Raw genomic sequence first — 13,834 nt, 5'->3', positions numbered from 1 at the left:
ATAGAGATGCAGATTCAGTTTTAATGTATTTTTGTGGTACTTAGCAACTATCCCATCATGTGTCAATCTAGCACTTTTGGTGAGCTCCTTTCTGATGCAGGTTGTCTGTGTTTGGCAGGTGCTGTTATGATTTTTGAGAATGAATCCCTTGACTTATGGAATTATTTTTGTGACCAATACACCTGCAGGTCAGGCACAGACTGGCCTCTTTAGCTACCCTGTGTTACTTTGAGAACTCTCAGCCATAGTGCTGACTGACAAACCTCTCTGGCATTCAACCAAATATGAGTCACCATTGCAGGTGTGTTTGCAAAAGTGATTTAGCTATTTCAAAGTTTATCCACTCCCAGTTTTCTGAAAGCTAGTCTCACTCAAATACTTTTTAAAAAGTCATTCAGGTTTAAATTTGTATTTATTTCATGACACATCTTGAACTTATGTTATACGACTTCCATTATCTCTAGATAGGCTGTACGGCCATGGAACTTAATCCCTCTGATTTATTGGACGTAACTGTGAGAACAAATATGGGGCATAATTAAATAATTGTAATTATAACTATATTACAGATACAAAATCAGCCTAAAGGCCAAAGAGATATACAATAGAAAAATCTTTACTTATTTTACATCAAGTATAAATTGCAGTTAGGCTTTACACCATCGTCCCGTATAATACGGTTGCGACATGTTCCAATACGGGATCGTCCCGTATTACAATTCACGGGTGGCAGCCCGAATTTCAATGAAAGGTTATTGGATCAGTAAGGGTGAAAGAAACTCAGTGGCCTTGGCGAGAGCTTTGGGGATAATGTTTGCTTTCATATTTGATTGGTGTCATGCACATGTATACAGTGTGTGATACATAAAACGTGAGAATAAATTCTATGAGGTACGGCAAGTACACTAAGATTTCATCATCTGTACAATACTGTACATGAACAGGAATAGACCAAGACATAAAATATAACCATTTAAAATGGTCCGAACCACAGACCAAAGTTTTCAGAAAAATTTGCCGATAGTTCATACACAAGCAGGACGTACGACGTGCTCTGGTCATATGACACCGTGTCACATGACGATTTCACGTGACGCAGCCCTTCCTGAAGTGACAGTGACGCTATTGACACTCAGCTTTTCAAAGCCTGAAAATATGAGTGAGGAGCATTACCTAGAGCTGTGCGAAAGCCCGGTCCAGTTTGAAAATGCTTCTGCCGTCAACAACGTGTTTTTCGATGAGGCAAACAAGCAGGTGCCCCGTGTGTGCATGAAGAAGGCTCTAGTGTCTTTCTTTTGTATTAATTGTTCTTGGTTTGCTGTTGGTACAACTATGACAAACTGCATACAGTAACATGAAGTGGATTTGCTTTTTTTTTTTTTGCACGAAGTATATTTGTGAATATGATTCATTTATTTGAAAGTATTTGCGTTATTATAATCGTTTTGACAAATGTCAAACTAGCGAAGGTAGTTATAGCTAGCTAGCATGTTATGTGCAGCTGACTGCCACCGAGAATACGTTTGTCTTTATGACAGCTAGTTAGACATTGGCTAGCTGCTTCGCTTTGTTTTAGGGGTTAATTAAATATTCACAGTTTTCCTATATATATAAAACGATACATATATATAACAATATTAGCTGCAGCGCTTTATGGATGTATGATTGGCCGTGGTCACATTTTACTGCACTTAAAATATGGACTGGCCACATTTGATTAAATAGCATTTCTCTTATTTTAAAGGTGTTTGCGGTCCGGTCAGGTGGTGCTACTGGTGTTGTGGTTAAAGGACCCGACGATAAAAATTCAATTGCATTCAGGTATGTATGTACAGGGAGTGCAGAATTATTAGGCAAATGAGTATTTTGTCCACATCATCCTCTTTATACATGTTGTCTTACTCCAAGCTGTATAGGCTCGAAAGCCTACTACCAATTAAGCATATTAGGTGATGTGCATCTCTGTAATGAGAAGGGGTGTGGTCTAATGACATCAACACCCTATATCAGGTGTGCATAATTATTAGGCAACTTCCTTTCCTTTGGCAAAATGGGTCAAAAGAAGGACTTGACAGGCTCAGAAAAGTCAAAAATAGTGAGATATCTTGCAGAGGGATGCAGCACTCTTAAAATTGCAAAGCTTCTGAAGCGTGATCATCGAACAATCAAGCGTTTCATTCAAAATAGTCAAGAGGGTCGCTAGAAGCGTGTGGAAAAACCAAGGCGCAAAATAACTGCCCATGAACTGAGAAAAGTCAAGCGTGCAGCTGCCAAGATGCCACTTGCCACCAGTTTGGCCATATTTCAGAGCTGCAACATCACTGGAGTGCCCAAAAGCACAAGGTGTGCAATATTCAGAGACATGGCCAAGGTAAGAAAGGCTGAAAGACGACCACCACTGAACAAGACACACAAGCTGAAATGTCAAGACTGGGCCAAGAAATATCTCAAGACTGATTTTTCTAAGGTTTTATGGACTGATGAAATGAGAGTGAGTCTTGATGGGCCAGATGGATGGGCCCGTGGCTGGATTGGTAAAGGGCAGAGAGCTCCAGTCCGACTCGGACGCCAGCAAGGTGGAGGTGGAGTACTGGTTTGGGCTGGTATCATCAAAGATGAGCTTGTGGGGCCTTTTCGGGTTGAGGATGGAGTCAAGCTCAACTGCCAGTCCTACTGCCAGTTTCTGGAAGACACCTTCTTCAAGCAGTGGTACAGGAAGAAGTCTGCATCCTTCAAGAAAAACATGATTTTCATGCAGGACAATGCTCCATCACACGCGTCCAAGTACTCCACAGCGTGGCTGGCAAGAAAGGGTATAAAAGAAGAAAAACTAATGACATGGCCTCCTTGTTCCCCTGATCTGAACCCCATTGAGAACCTGTGGTCCATCATCAAATGTGAGACTTACAAGGAGGGAAAACGGTACACTTCTCTGAACAGTGTCTGGGAGGCTGTGGTTGCTGCTGCACGCAATGTTGATGGTGAACAGATCAAAACACTGACAGAATCCATGGATGGCAGGCTTTTGAGTGTCCTTGCAAAGAAAGGTGGCTATATTGGTCACTGATTTGTTTTTGTTTTGTTTTTGAATGTCAGAAATGTATATTTGTGAATGTGGAGATGTTATATTGGTTTCACTGGTAAAAATAAATAATTGAAATGGGTATATATTTTTTTTGTTAAGTTGCCTAATAATTATGCACAGTAATAGTCACCTGCACACACAGATATCCCCCTAAAATAGCTAAAACTAAAAACAAACTAAAAACTACTTCCAAAAATATTCAGCTTTGATATTAATGAGTTTTTTGGGTTCATTGAGAACATGGTTGTTCAATAATAAAATTATTCCTCAAAAATACAACTTGCCTAATAATTCTGCACTCCCTGTGTGTGTGTGTGTGTGTGTGTGTGTGTGTGTGAGTGAGTAAAGACTATTTATGGGCCACCTAACAAACATTTAACAAACTATGTTTTTTCTCTCTTTCCAGAATGGATGACAAAGGAGAAGTGAAGTGCATTAAGTTTTCCTTTGAAAACAAGATTTTAGCTGTCCAAAGAACATCCAAGTCTGTGGTGAGAATAAGCTGATTGTCTGTTGTTTTTGTGTGTTTGAAGTATTTTTATATTATTATTATTATTATTATTATGTGCTACCTGAAGTCCTACAAAGGGTAAAAAAGTATGTCATTGCTTACTGTTCTTTAATATTCCTTTTTCAGGACTTTATTAATTTCATTCCAGAATATCCTCACTTGGAATTCTCCCAAGAATGCAAGGTATGTTATCCATGCAGTCAAAATCTGCAGAACCACTGTGGATGTGCCCTTGATTGTGGAGTTTACTGCTGTTCTCTCAAACTCCAGACAAAGAATTCTTCTCTGCTTGGATTCTGCTGGACCAACTGGAATGAAATCATTTTCATCACTGACCAAGGGATTGAGTTTTATCAGGTAAGGTATTTAGATGTAATAACCAGATAAACATGTACATTTTCGCTTGTTCACTGGTGATGCCCATTGTGCATCTTTCACCCATAGTTAATGGGAAGCTGAAGAGTATGATGGAGGAATTGCATTAGTCTGGTGCTGGTGGTAGATCTCCATTCTGGAATTTATGAGAAACGCAGTTGGAGAGATATGGAGAGATATGAGCATCTGTCATGTAAATGTGAACATCTGTGAGTCTTTAAAACTAGTTATAAAATTCACTGTTGAACAGCGATACTCTGTTGATCCCCATGGGGAAAATATTTTTTTTCCACATATCCCATCTTGTTTTCCATGAGAAACGCATACAGGGGTTGGACAAGGAAACTGAAACTCCTTCTTTTAGACCATGATAATTTATTAGTATGGTGTAGAGCCTCCTTATACAGCATCAATTTGTCGTAGGAATGACAGATACAAGTCTGTCACAGTGACCAGATTGTGAGCCATTCCTCTTCCAGAAAAGTGGCCAGGTCACTATGTGATGCTCATGGAGGAAAACGTTTCCTGATTCGCTCCTCAAACACCTCAGAGTGGCTCAATAATATTTAGATTTGGTGGCTGTGCAGGCCATGGGAGATGTTCAGCTTCACTTTCATGTTCATCAAACCATTTTGTCACTAGTCTTGCTGTGTGTATTGGTGCGGTATGATCCAGGTACATGGCATCTCCTTCTGGGTACAAAGTTTAAACCACTGGGTGAACATGGTCCTCAAAAATGGTTCAGTAGTTCTTGGCAGTGACGTGCCCATCTAGAAGAAGTAGTGGGCCTAGGGAATGCCATGATATTGCAGCCCAAACCATTATCTACAGCCCAATTTTTGCATTGTTGGCACTATTACAACTGACATTTCGCATTGTCACATATTACCAGAGGTTTGCCTATAGCAGCCTGACCATGAATATTGACCCCGTGGAACTCTCAACAAGCAGTTTTGGTGGAAATGGGAGAGTTGAGGTGCGCATTTATTTCTGCAGGGGGTTAGGCAGCTGTGATTTTATAATACAGTCAGGGTTAGTACCCGGACATCACTTGCAGACAGCTTCCTGTTGCCTCCTCAGTTATTCCTGTTGGATGTGGTCCATCCTTTGTGGTGATGTGCCAACCAACAATTTGAACTCCGTCTCCCATTATGTTGTGTGGATTGCAGTATTTTATGTACAGCTGTGCTATTGCTCTTCTAATTCAAGCATCACACTCTGCTCTTACTGATGGAATGTGCATACAGTGAAGATTGGCCAGCAGGCCATGGATATATAGACGTTAAGCTTCAAACACTATTATGACCAGTGTTGCGGTTTCATTGTCCAGCCCATGTGAAGGTGTGAGTAAGCTTGGGGTCGTAGTGCAGCACCCGACAAGTCATTTGAATTAAAGGCCTCGATTAAGGATCCAACAGCAGCATCATTCTGCTGGCTCTGGGATTTGAACCAGGAACCTTATGGTTACTGGCACAGCCAAACCCCACCTTTAGATGCCCAGAGGAAAGTTTTTGGTACCAAATCGGTAAGCAGCTTTTTAATATGTGCCTAAAGACCAGCTTAATGAAAGGTGATGGTTCAGTGTTCCTGTCTCTCCCCTAAGGTGTTTCCCGACAAGCGCAGTCTGAAGCTTCTGAAGAGCCAAAGCATCAACGTGAACTGGTACATGTACTGCCCCGAGACCTCGGTCATCCTGCTGTCCACCACCGTGCAGGGCAACGTGCTGCAGCCATTCGCCTTCAAGGTGGGCGGACCCACATCACAGGGAACGTTCTAGTCCTTAGTGGTCGGGTTCTCGGTCGCGACCCACAGTGCTGCTGGCTTCAGTGTCAACGAGCCCCTAGCAGCAAGTCTGTTTAGGAGCTTAGTATGACTGCTTGATGACTTTTTTAAGTTTGTTAGTTAAATAACGTCTTGTTTTATTTTGCATTTACACTCTTAAAATTTAATGGTAAAAAATTATTTTTTAGTAATAGTAGGTGCATGTTGCGATGTTAGCTGATGTTGCTGTTAATTATCATTGTCTGTTGGGACAGTGCTATTCTCCTTATGTTGTTTCCATCCAGAACGGGACAATGTCCAAAATGTCCAAATTTGAGATTGAACTGCCTGCAGTCCCCAAGCCCGCCAAGCTCAGCCTGTCAGAGCGAGATATCGCTGTGGCGACCATGTGAGTCACAGACCTGTCATGGGTCTGCACTGTTTGTAGGGCTTTTTACCTCATGTGTGCCATAATATGTTTGTTTCAGGAAATGTATTAAATTTAATTAATTAATTTACTGATTAATCTTTTTTTTTTTTTGTACAGTCAAGTGTTGCTTAATGACGGGGATACATTCTGATAAATCAGTCATCAGATGATTTTCTTGTGTGAACATCATAGTGTCTTTACACAAACCCAGATGGTGCAGCTTACAACACACCCTGATTAATCTTATACGATAGTGTACAGTATCATAAATACACAAACCAGTAACATGATTCTGGCAGCACAGTAGGCTTTTTTTTTTTTTTACACCAGCTTCACCACAAACACATGAGCGATGCGTTGCGCTGTGACGTTACGATGGCTACAACGTCACTAGGTGATTAGGAGTTTTTAAGCGCCATTATCTTTTGGGATCACAGTCGTATATGCGGTCTGTTCTTCACTGATATGCCATTATGAGGAGCATGACTGTATCATGGGTTTGTCAGTTTAAGGCTTTTCTTTAGTTTATTTTGTTAAAATTGTGAGTTAGTGTTACTGCTAAATGCATATTAATTGATTGTGTGATCTTGGATTTTTCCTTTGTGCTTGTAGATATGGTCAGCTGTATGTAATGTATTTGAAGCACCACTCCAGAACGGCTAATAGTCCTGGTGCCGAAGTGGTCCTCTATCACCTCCCAAGGTCTGGGCTGCTCTTTTAACACCGATTAATACATGTGAGTTCAGTGCTTCTGCAAGGGAGAAGGTGCTGAAGAGTGTCTGTCTGTCCAGGGAAGGGCCCTGTAAGAAGACCCACACGCTGAAGCTGAACACAACAGGGAAGTTTGCCCTGAACGTGGTGGACAACTTGGTGGTCGTGCATCACCAAAGCTCTCAGGTGAGCAGGTGGTGTCACTATGGACCTATGGACGGCTGTAGGTGCAGATGCGGTCTGGTTTTATGTTGTAGGAATTCAAGACAATTTCTTAACAAAAACTGAGACCTTAAAATCTTTCTCATTTTGTACATTGCATGCACACAATATGTTCTGTGACTCAGTGATTTCTTTTCTAGACGTCCTTCATATTTGATATTAAAATGAAAGATCCAGACAGCACTCTGAACATTCACCTGCCTGTTCTTCCTCCTTGGTCCATCCATCCCTACAAAATCCCTCTGACTGGTACATCTTGCTGCGACTCCACCTTCGACATGTCAAATACAGTGTGACCCTGTGACTGTGGTTTACCTCCATTCTGTCCTCTTCCTCCAGGTCCAGTTGCTGTGGCCGCCCAGGCCCCAGTGTCCTGTGAACTTTGTATCCTTTCTTAGTAAGTGTGGTAGATAGGAAAAATTTGCTGCTCTGCGCCTGTGATCAGAAGGTTGCCAGTTCAAATGCCTTAATCGTCAGAGGAGTTGCATCACTGTTACTCCCGTGAGCAAAGCCTCTAACCCCAAAAATGTTTAGTGAAGCTCAATAAATGGCTCATCTGTGCTATGACCATCACCTGTATATGTGTGTGTGTGTGTGTCTCAGTGTCTCAAAGGAGAGCAAGATGGGATGTGCGAAAACTAAAGAATACCTGTGTACCTGTACTCGTAATTACACAAATGGCAAATAAAGTATCAGTTCATTCTTATTATGGTTTAGGTATCCCCAAAGAAATGTGATCTGTAATAAATATAATTATGGAACTGTAGTAATTAGCACATTGCTTGCTGTTAGTACTGTATCATGTTATTAGTCTTCAGAATTGCTATTCATTATTAATTGAGAGTCACAGTAGTGTACCTGTAATGTACAGGTCATTCCACTTTAATTCAACAAATTTCCAAAAAGTGTTTTTTTTTGTATCATCATTTATGATTTTGATGAAATATGCCATGCAAATGACATACCTTCCAAAGCTCAGAAATGATTTTATTTGAAAAATTTGAGGTTGGTCGTTCCCATGTTCACCTTGACTTTCAGACTCTTCAACTTGGAGTGTCTTTCAGCCAGACATTATCATAAGTGCCAGTGAAGGTAATTTCATGAAATGGTATTAAAAGAGCGTCGCATGCATTGTCTAACTCTATTCGTTAAACCCATATTTGCTGTTGATGCCATGTCTGTTTGTGTTTGTTCGTCATGGGGGTGGGGGGGTATCAGGCTATCTATGGCATCTACAGGTGAAGCTCCAGCCTGTGGTGAACCTTCTGCAAGACAAGGGCAAGCTGATGGACTTTCTGTTACGGAGAAGGGACTGCAAGATGGTCATCCTGTCTGTGTGCTCTCAGAGTAGGTTTTTTTTTAACCCTTTCATGAGAAAATGTGTGCGTGTTTTTTTTTTTTTTTTTTTTTTAATTAACTAGACAATATAACAATAATCTCCCAAGATTAGACTTAATCTTTAATCCTTATTAGTAGTATTTGATTTGAGCCATACTGTGCACTAAGCATGGTTACATACTGTGGAATTCAAAGCCTGAGGGATACAGTAATGCTGTAATTCAAACGTCCTGAGGGATACAGTAATGCTGTAATTCAAACGTCCTGAGGGATACAGTAATGCTGTAATTCAAACGTCCTGAGGGATACAGTAATGCTGTAATTCAAACGTCCTGAGGGATACAGTAATGCTGTAATTCAAACGTCCTGAGGGATACAGTAATGCTGTAATTCAAACGTCCTGAGGGATACAGTAATGCTGTAATTCAAACGTCCTGAGGGATACAGTAATGCTGCTGTGAACCTGCTCTTTTTTACCATGAAGAGTCTGTAGCCTTGTGTCTGTCTTGGGACAGTGCTCATCAAAGGAGACAAGGGCAACCTACCTGTGGTGGCCACGGTCTTTGACAAGCTCAGTCAGGTCTATAAGGAGTATCTGGAGGCAGAGCAAAGTTACACCACGGTGAGTCCACTAGTCCCTTAATAGATCTTATATAAATAAACCCGGAGCCTGTCCCAGCAAGGATGGGCCGGGATGCCAGTCCATTACTGTGCACATGCAATAACACTCACAGTCAACATCTCACAGACTGCATATGAGAAATCACAGGCAGGCTATGCAGGCACCATAGGGCACCAGAGAGGGGTACACCCTGAATGGGATGCCAGTCCATCACAGACAAACACGATCAGTAAGATGACAGATGGGTGCTCTCCTTGCAGATCTGCTGATGAGATTTCTGGCTTATACTTCATTGTATCGTGTGTCCTGATGTATCTTCAGGCTGTGGAGTCTGGTGCAAGTCGGGCCAGCACTGTTCACAAGAGGCCGGTACGCACGCAGGCCGTCATCGACCAGTCGGACATGTACACGCACGTGCTGTCCGCGTTCACAGAGCGCAAGGTACCGTATCTGGGTGGCTGGACTCACAAAGGCTGCATGAGTCTCCGAGTGGCGTAGCGGGTTACGCTACTGTACTGGTCATCGGAAAGTTTATGGTTCAAATCCTAGGATTTGACTAGGAGTGATGTCACTGTTGGGCCCCTGAGATTTTTTTTTTTTGGATAAAAGCATCTTCTGTTAAAAAAACATACCTACAAGGCTAATACCACATTCCCATGTTCTCTACCACTGTTTGGGGAAGCCAGTGTTGTGCCTTAGCTGTAGGGTGTGTGTGAAATGATTCTGGTTGGCAGTAAAGGGGAATTAAGAGTCAGCTGAACCAATGTGCTGTGTAAGTCAGCTCAGTGTCTAGAAGGTTTTATTTTGTCAAGGATCTAGTTTGTTTTTTCAGATTTCGTTTTCTCTTTTTGTCAAATGAGACAAAATAAGCTGAATTAGCTAATTAGTGGTTTAATTAATTAGTGGCTAATTGGTCAGATTACTTTGATCTCATTAAGGTCTTCCAGAATTAGCATGTGAATGCATGTAAAATAGTATCATTTAATTGGAGTTGTCACGATTACTTGATTTTATAAAAGAGCATTGATAAAAAATTTTCTAATCAATTATTCACTAAGGGCGGAAGGAAAACAGATAACATGAGCAAAAGCTACTACCTTGAGTGGAGATCACTGGGCATCAGTAAGCAGCCACAGTGACCTGGGCGTAGCGGCACATTTTACTGGTGACTGCTGGCATCTGCATGCGGTTGCATCATCCAGTGATGCAAACGGAGGAAAGGCACTCTGCCGAATCCCATGCTAAGAGTAGGGAGACTAATCATAAAATCACTCTTGAAGGAACAGGTAGCACCCATAATATGATCACTAGAGCAGGAAATATAGCCTGTGTACCACACGTTGTGCAGAGAGCAGTCTCAGTGTTTGACAGTGTGAGATAACGTTTTTACCATGTCCCGGAAATTAACACAGTCCCAATGCTTCAAGTGTGTGTGAGTGTGTGTGTGTGTGTGTGTGTGTGTGTATGTGTGTGTGTGTGTGAGTGTGCGAGTGAATGAGTGAGAGAAAAAAACAGTTTGATTGCTCCAGTTTTCTTGTAGTGTTTAGGCAATTTTGTTCAACCAGCAGAGGGCAGTCATGGCCTGAATAACATCTTATTCACATTATGTGTGTTTAAAATGTAGAGTCATAAAAGGATAATTGATCAATTTTGCAAGTAGCAAATTATACTCAAACTGGTACATTCATTAAAGAAACGTAATATGAAGATTTTCAGTTCTTAATAGTAATAAAACAAATTCTATACTGTAATTAATCAAAGCTTGCATTCAGTACTGCTGTTAGTGGTTTGTATACATTTTGAAGAAGACAGTGTGGTCCCTTAGGATTAGGATCAGAACCAAGAACCAGAGGCAGTTTGACTGCTTAAGCCAAGAAATGGCCTGCAATGAGATCCAGCCACCCTATGACTGGATGTGGCCTGAGATTCCTGCTCCAAGTGCTTAACCGGTTCTGCATCTTGGTGGATCACACATGAGATTCATCAGTTGTTGATTTTAAGTCCAGATGAGATGCCATAAACAATTAACAAAAAGTGTATTCTTTAGCAGATTGTTATACTCAAAACAGTATAAAGTTATTCCCTTTGCCTTTTTATTTTTGATATTACCTTATGGATTAATTAACGTAACACTCATTAATTACACACTAAAGTTTTTCTAGGCACCAGGTTGCAAGTACAGTTAGAGGAGCACTGCTCCCCATGCTAGGCCAAGTACTGAAGTAGTAGATATTAACACTCTCTCTCCACCAGGATTCATCCCACAAATTTGTCATTGCGGTGCTGATGGAGTACATACGCTCTCTGAACCAGTTCCAGATTACTGTGCAGGTACAACCCTGACCACTCTTGTTATAACCAAAGAAAACTAGTTTATTTTGAACTTTAATGTTCCTCAAGTAGATTTCAGTCAAGCTAATGATCAAACACTAGTTTCAGCTTCGGAACATTGCTGTTATCAGATGCTTTTAGTTTTCTGAGCATGCGACTGTCTCTTACAGCACTACCTGTATGAGCTGGTCATCAAAACTTTGGTCCAGCACAACCTCTTCTACATGCTTCACCAGTTCCTCCAGTATCATGTTCTCAGCGATTCCAAGCCCCTGGTGAGCGTGACCAGCAACGGTTAAATCTGAATCATGCATAAAATAAAACGTGAAAAAGATGTTTATACAGCCAAAATGCACGACTGAGTCTTTTGAGCTACTGTATGACCCAAGTCGTTGTAGAGGATGCCAATGTTGATAACAAATACTAATTCTAAGGAAAACAATGGACTCGCTTATTCTTATAAAGGGATTCTGCGTCTTCCTCCTTCCTGCCAGGCCTGCCTTCTGCTCTCACTGGAGAGCACGTACCCCCCCGCGCACCAGCTGTCCCTGGACATGCTGAAGGTACCACACTCTCTTCCTCCGTATTGCGTGCGATGTGTCTTTTGTTAACTATACTATATGCTGCTATTTATGGCAAAACTTGTCTGGGCAGACCTGAGGGCCATAAACTAGGTTCAAGCTCACATTAGACAAATAACCCAAAATATTAAACTTTCTCACAAACCTGCTGTGCAACAGGGGTCATGTTAAGTGATCTATAAAACACAGCTGCCACTTGGAGTCCCAACTGAAGCAAACACAGCTACATACTGTAATTGCTGGTTAACAGTTTGTTTGAAGGTGCTCATGGTTGCCCTAGTTTTCTGTCACGTATAGTTCTTTGTTGTTAAATTCTCGCTCCTTGGCCTAAATATGAGCGGTGCCTGTGTGTCAACAGCGGCTCTCCACGGCCAATGATGAGATAGTGGAGGTGCTGCTGTCCAAGCAGCAGGTTCTGGGGGCATTGCGTTTCGTCAGGAGCGTAGGTGGACATGACAACATCTCTGCCCGCAAGTTCCTCGACGCTGCCCGCCAAACCAAAGACCAGATGCTCTTCTACACCATCTTCCGCTTCTTCGAGCAGAGGAACCAACGGCTGCGAGGAAGCCCCAGCTTCACTCCAGGTAATCTCAGCAAGTTGGTCAAGGAGAACATTGTAGGTCTTATAAAATGTCAATTTTGACTTTCACAGATAACAGATAATTTTGTATTTATTGCCAGAACTGTTGCTTCGTATAAACTCTACATGTCACTGAATATTGAACACCTCTCTTTTCTGACAGGAGAACACTGTGAGGAACATGTAGCATTCTTCAAGCAATTGTTTGGGGAACAAGCACTAATGAAACCTGTAACAGTTTAAGTAGCTGATATGGTGGAAATGCTGACTGTACATAATGTTTATGTACGGAACTTATTTATCTTATATGAATGCCATATGCTTATTGCCTCAGTTGATTTTGTGAAGGCATTGATGCAGTTTTGGCTGCTCTCTGAAATTACCAGGGAAACAATACTAGAATAATAGATTACTTATAATTATTAATTTTGTAGAACATACAAACCTAAAATGGAGTGAAATCTTCTGTGACAGCAGTTTTTGAATGCTCGTATTTCTGCAGTTGTGCCTGGTGAAAGTCTTAATAGGAAGCTATTGTGAGTTTATCTTGATGCTATACAAAGGATGAAAGTGTGAATGTAGATGGGAGTTTACCATAGCTACTCTTATTACCACAGCCGTCGCCACCTAGAGGTTGAGGAGTGAATGACTCTCTTGCTACCCGCCATTGAAGTGCTCTGTTCTGTCTTTAATGTGGCACCTAGGTGGAGACAGAGGACAGTTTGTTTAAATATGTGTTCAGTGAACGAGATGGTAACACAATTAAGTTAAACGGGGTTTACCTTTAATGTGTACTGTCTGTAAGTGCAGTGGCTACTCACTGGTACCACGTGGAACGATGAAGTATCCCTGTGAAAACCGGTGCCGCATGGAATTAAAGACGTGAAATCCTAAGTTGTAATTTACAGTTTCTCCAGCAAGAGTATATTTTTAATAAAGAGGGACCCATAAAGCTGACATGTAAATTGTCTAGTTATTTTTGGAGCTGTTGGCTTGATGTGTGAATAAAGCTTGTCTCATAGGTGTAATTCTTTTATTACACAGCACTGACCATTTAGCTTAAGATCATTACACTTAAATATAATAACATGATAATAATGATGAAATTAGCATATCGTTCCAAAATTCCATAAGGACAAAGGTGATAAACACAATCGTCCACCTGTGCTTTATTAGCAGTCCTGGAAGACTGGGTCCAGTCCCCCACCCCCACGCCCAGAATCTGTGCCCAGAGCACAGTGCCCAAGCTTGCACACAGCTGTAGCCCTTTCAGTGATCCAACATCCA

At 41.5% G+C, this 13,834-nt stretch overlaps 1 protein-coding gene across 1 annotated transcript; it reads left to right on the top strand.

The window, feature by feature from the left end:
- The first annotated feature begins 1,096 nt into the window (after window positions 1–1,096).
- On the top strand, window positions 1,097–13,575 carry rmc1 (regulator of MON1-CCZ1). The gene is made up of 20 exons (XM_023807486.2): window positions 1,097–1,254; window positions 1,745–1,821; window positions 3,492–3,576; window positions 3,723–3,779; window positions 3,867–3,953; window positions 5,575–5,715; window positions 6,038–6,141; window positions 6,775–6,864; window positions 6,954–7,059; window positions 7,236–7,344; window positions 7,435–7,479; window positions 8,134–8,187; window positions 8,314–8,442; window positions 8,949–9,055; window positions 9,377–9,496; window positions 11,309–11,386; window positions 11,557–11,661; window positions 11,881–11,949; window positions 12,326–12,551; window positions 12,711–13,575. The coding sequence occupies exons 1-20, from the start codon at window positions 1,156–1,158 to the stop codon at window positions 12,788–12,790; spliced, it is 1,968 nt and encodes a 655-aa protein (XP_023663254.2). The 5' UTR covers window positions 1,097–1,155; the 3' UTR covers window positions 12,791–13,575.
- The last annotated feature ends 259 nt before the right edge of the window (window positions 13,576–13,834 follow it).

This window comes from Paramormyrops kingsleyae, chromosome 1 (assembly GCF_048594095.1).
Source record: "Paramormyrops kingsleyae isolate MSU_618 chromosome 1, PKINGS_0.4, whole genome shotgun sequence".
In the NCBI taxonomy this organism is placed as follows: Eukaryota; Metazoa; Chordata; class Actinopteri; order Osteoglossiformes; family Mormyridae; genus Paramormyrops; species Paramormyrops kingsleyae.
This window is presented reverse-complemented; position numbering and strand designations above follow the sequence as displayed.

Bases quoted from the DNA above. Each gene is read 5' to 3' on its own strand.
- rmc1 (XM_023807486.2), top strand. From the start codon at position 1,156: ATGAGTGAGGAGCATTACCTAGAGCTGTGCGAAAGCCCGGTCCAGTTT. The intron at 7,345-7,434 runs GTACATCTTGCT...CTCTTCCTCCAG, and splicing joins CTACAAAATCCCTCTGACTG to GTCCAGTTGCTGTGGCCGCC. The intron at 8,443-8,948 runs GTAGGTTTTTTT...GTCTTGGGACAG, and splicing joins CCTGTCTGTGTGCTCTCAGA to TGCTCATCAAAGGAGACAAG.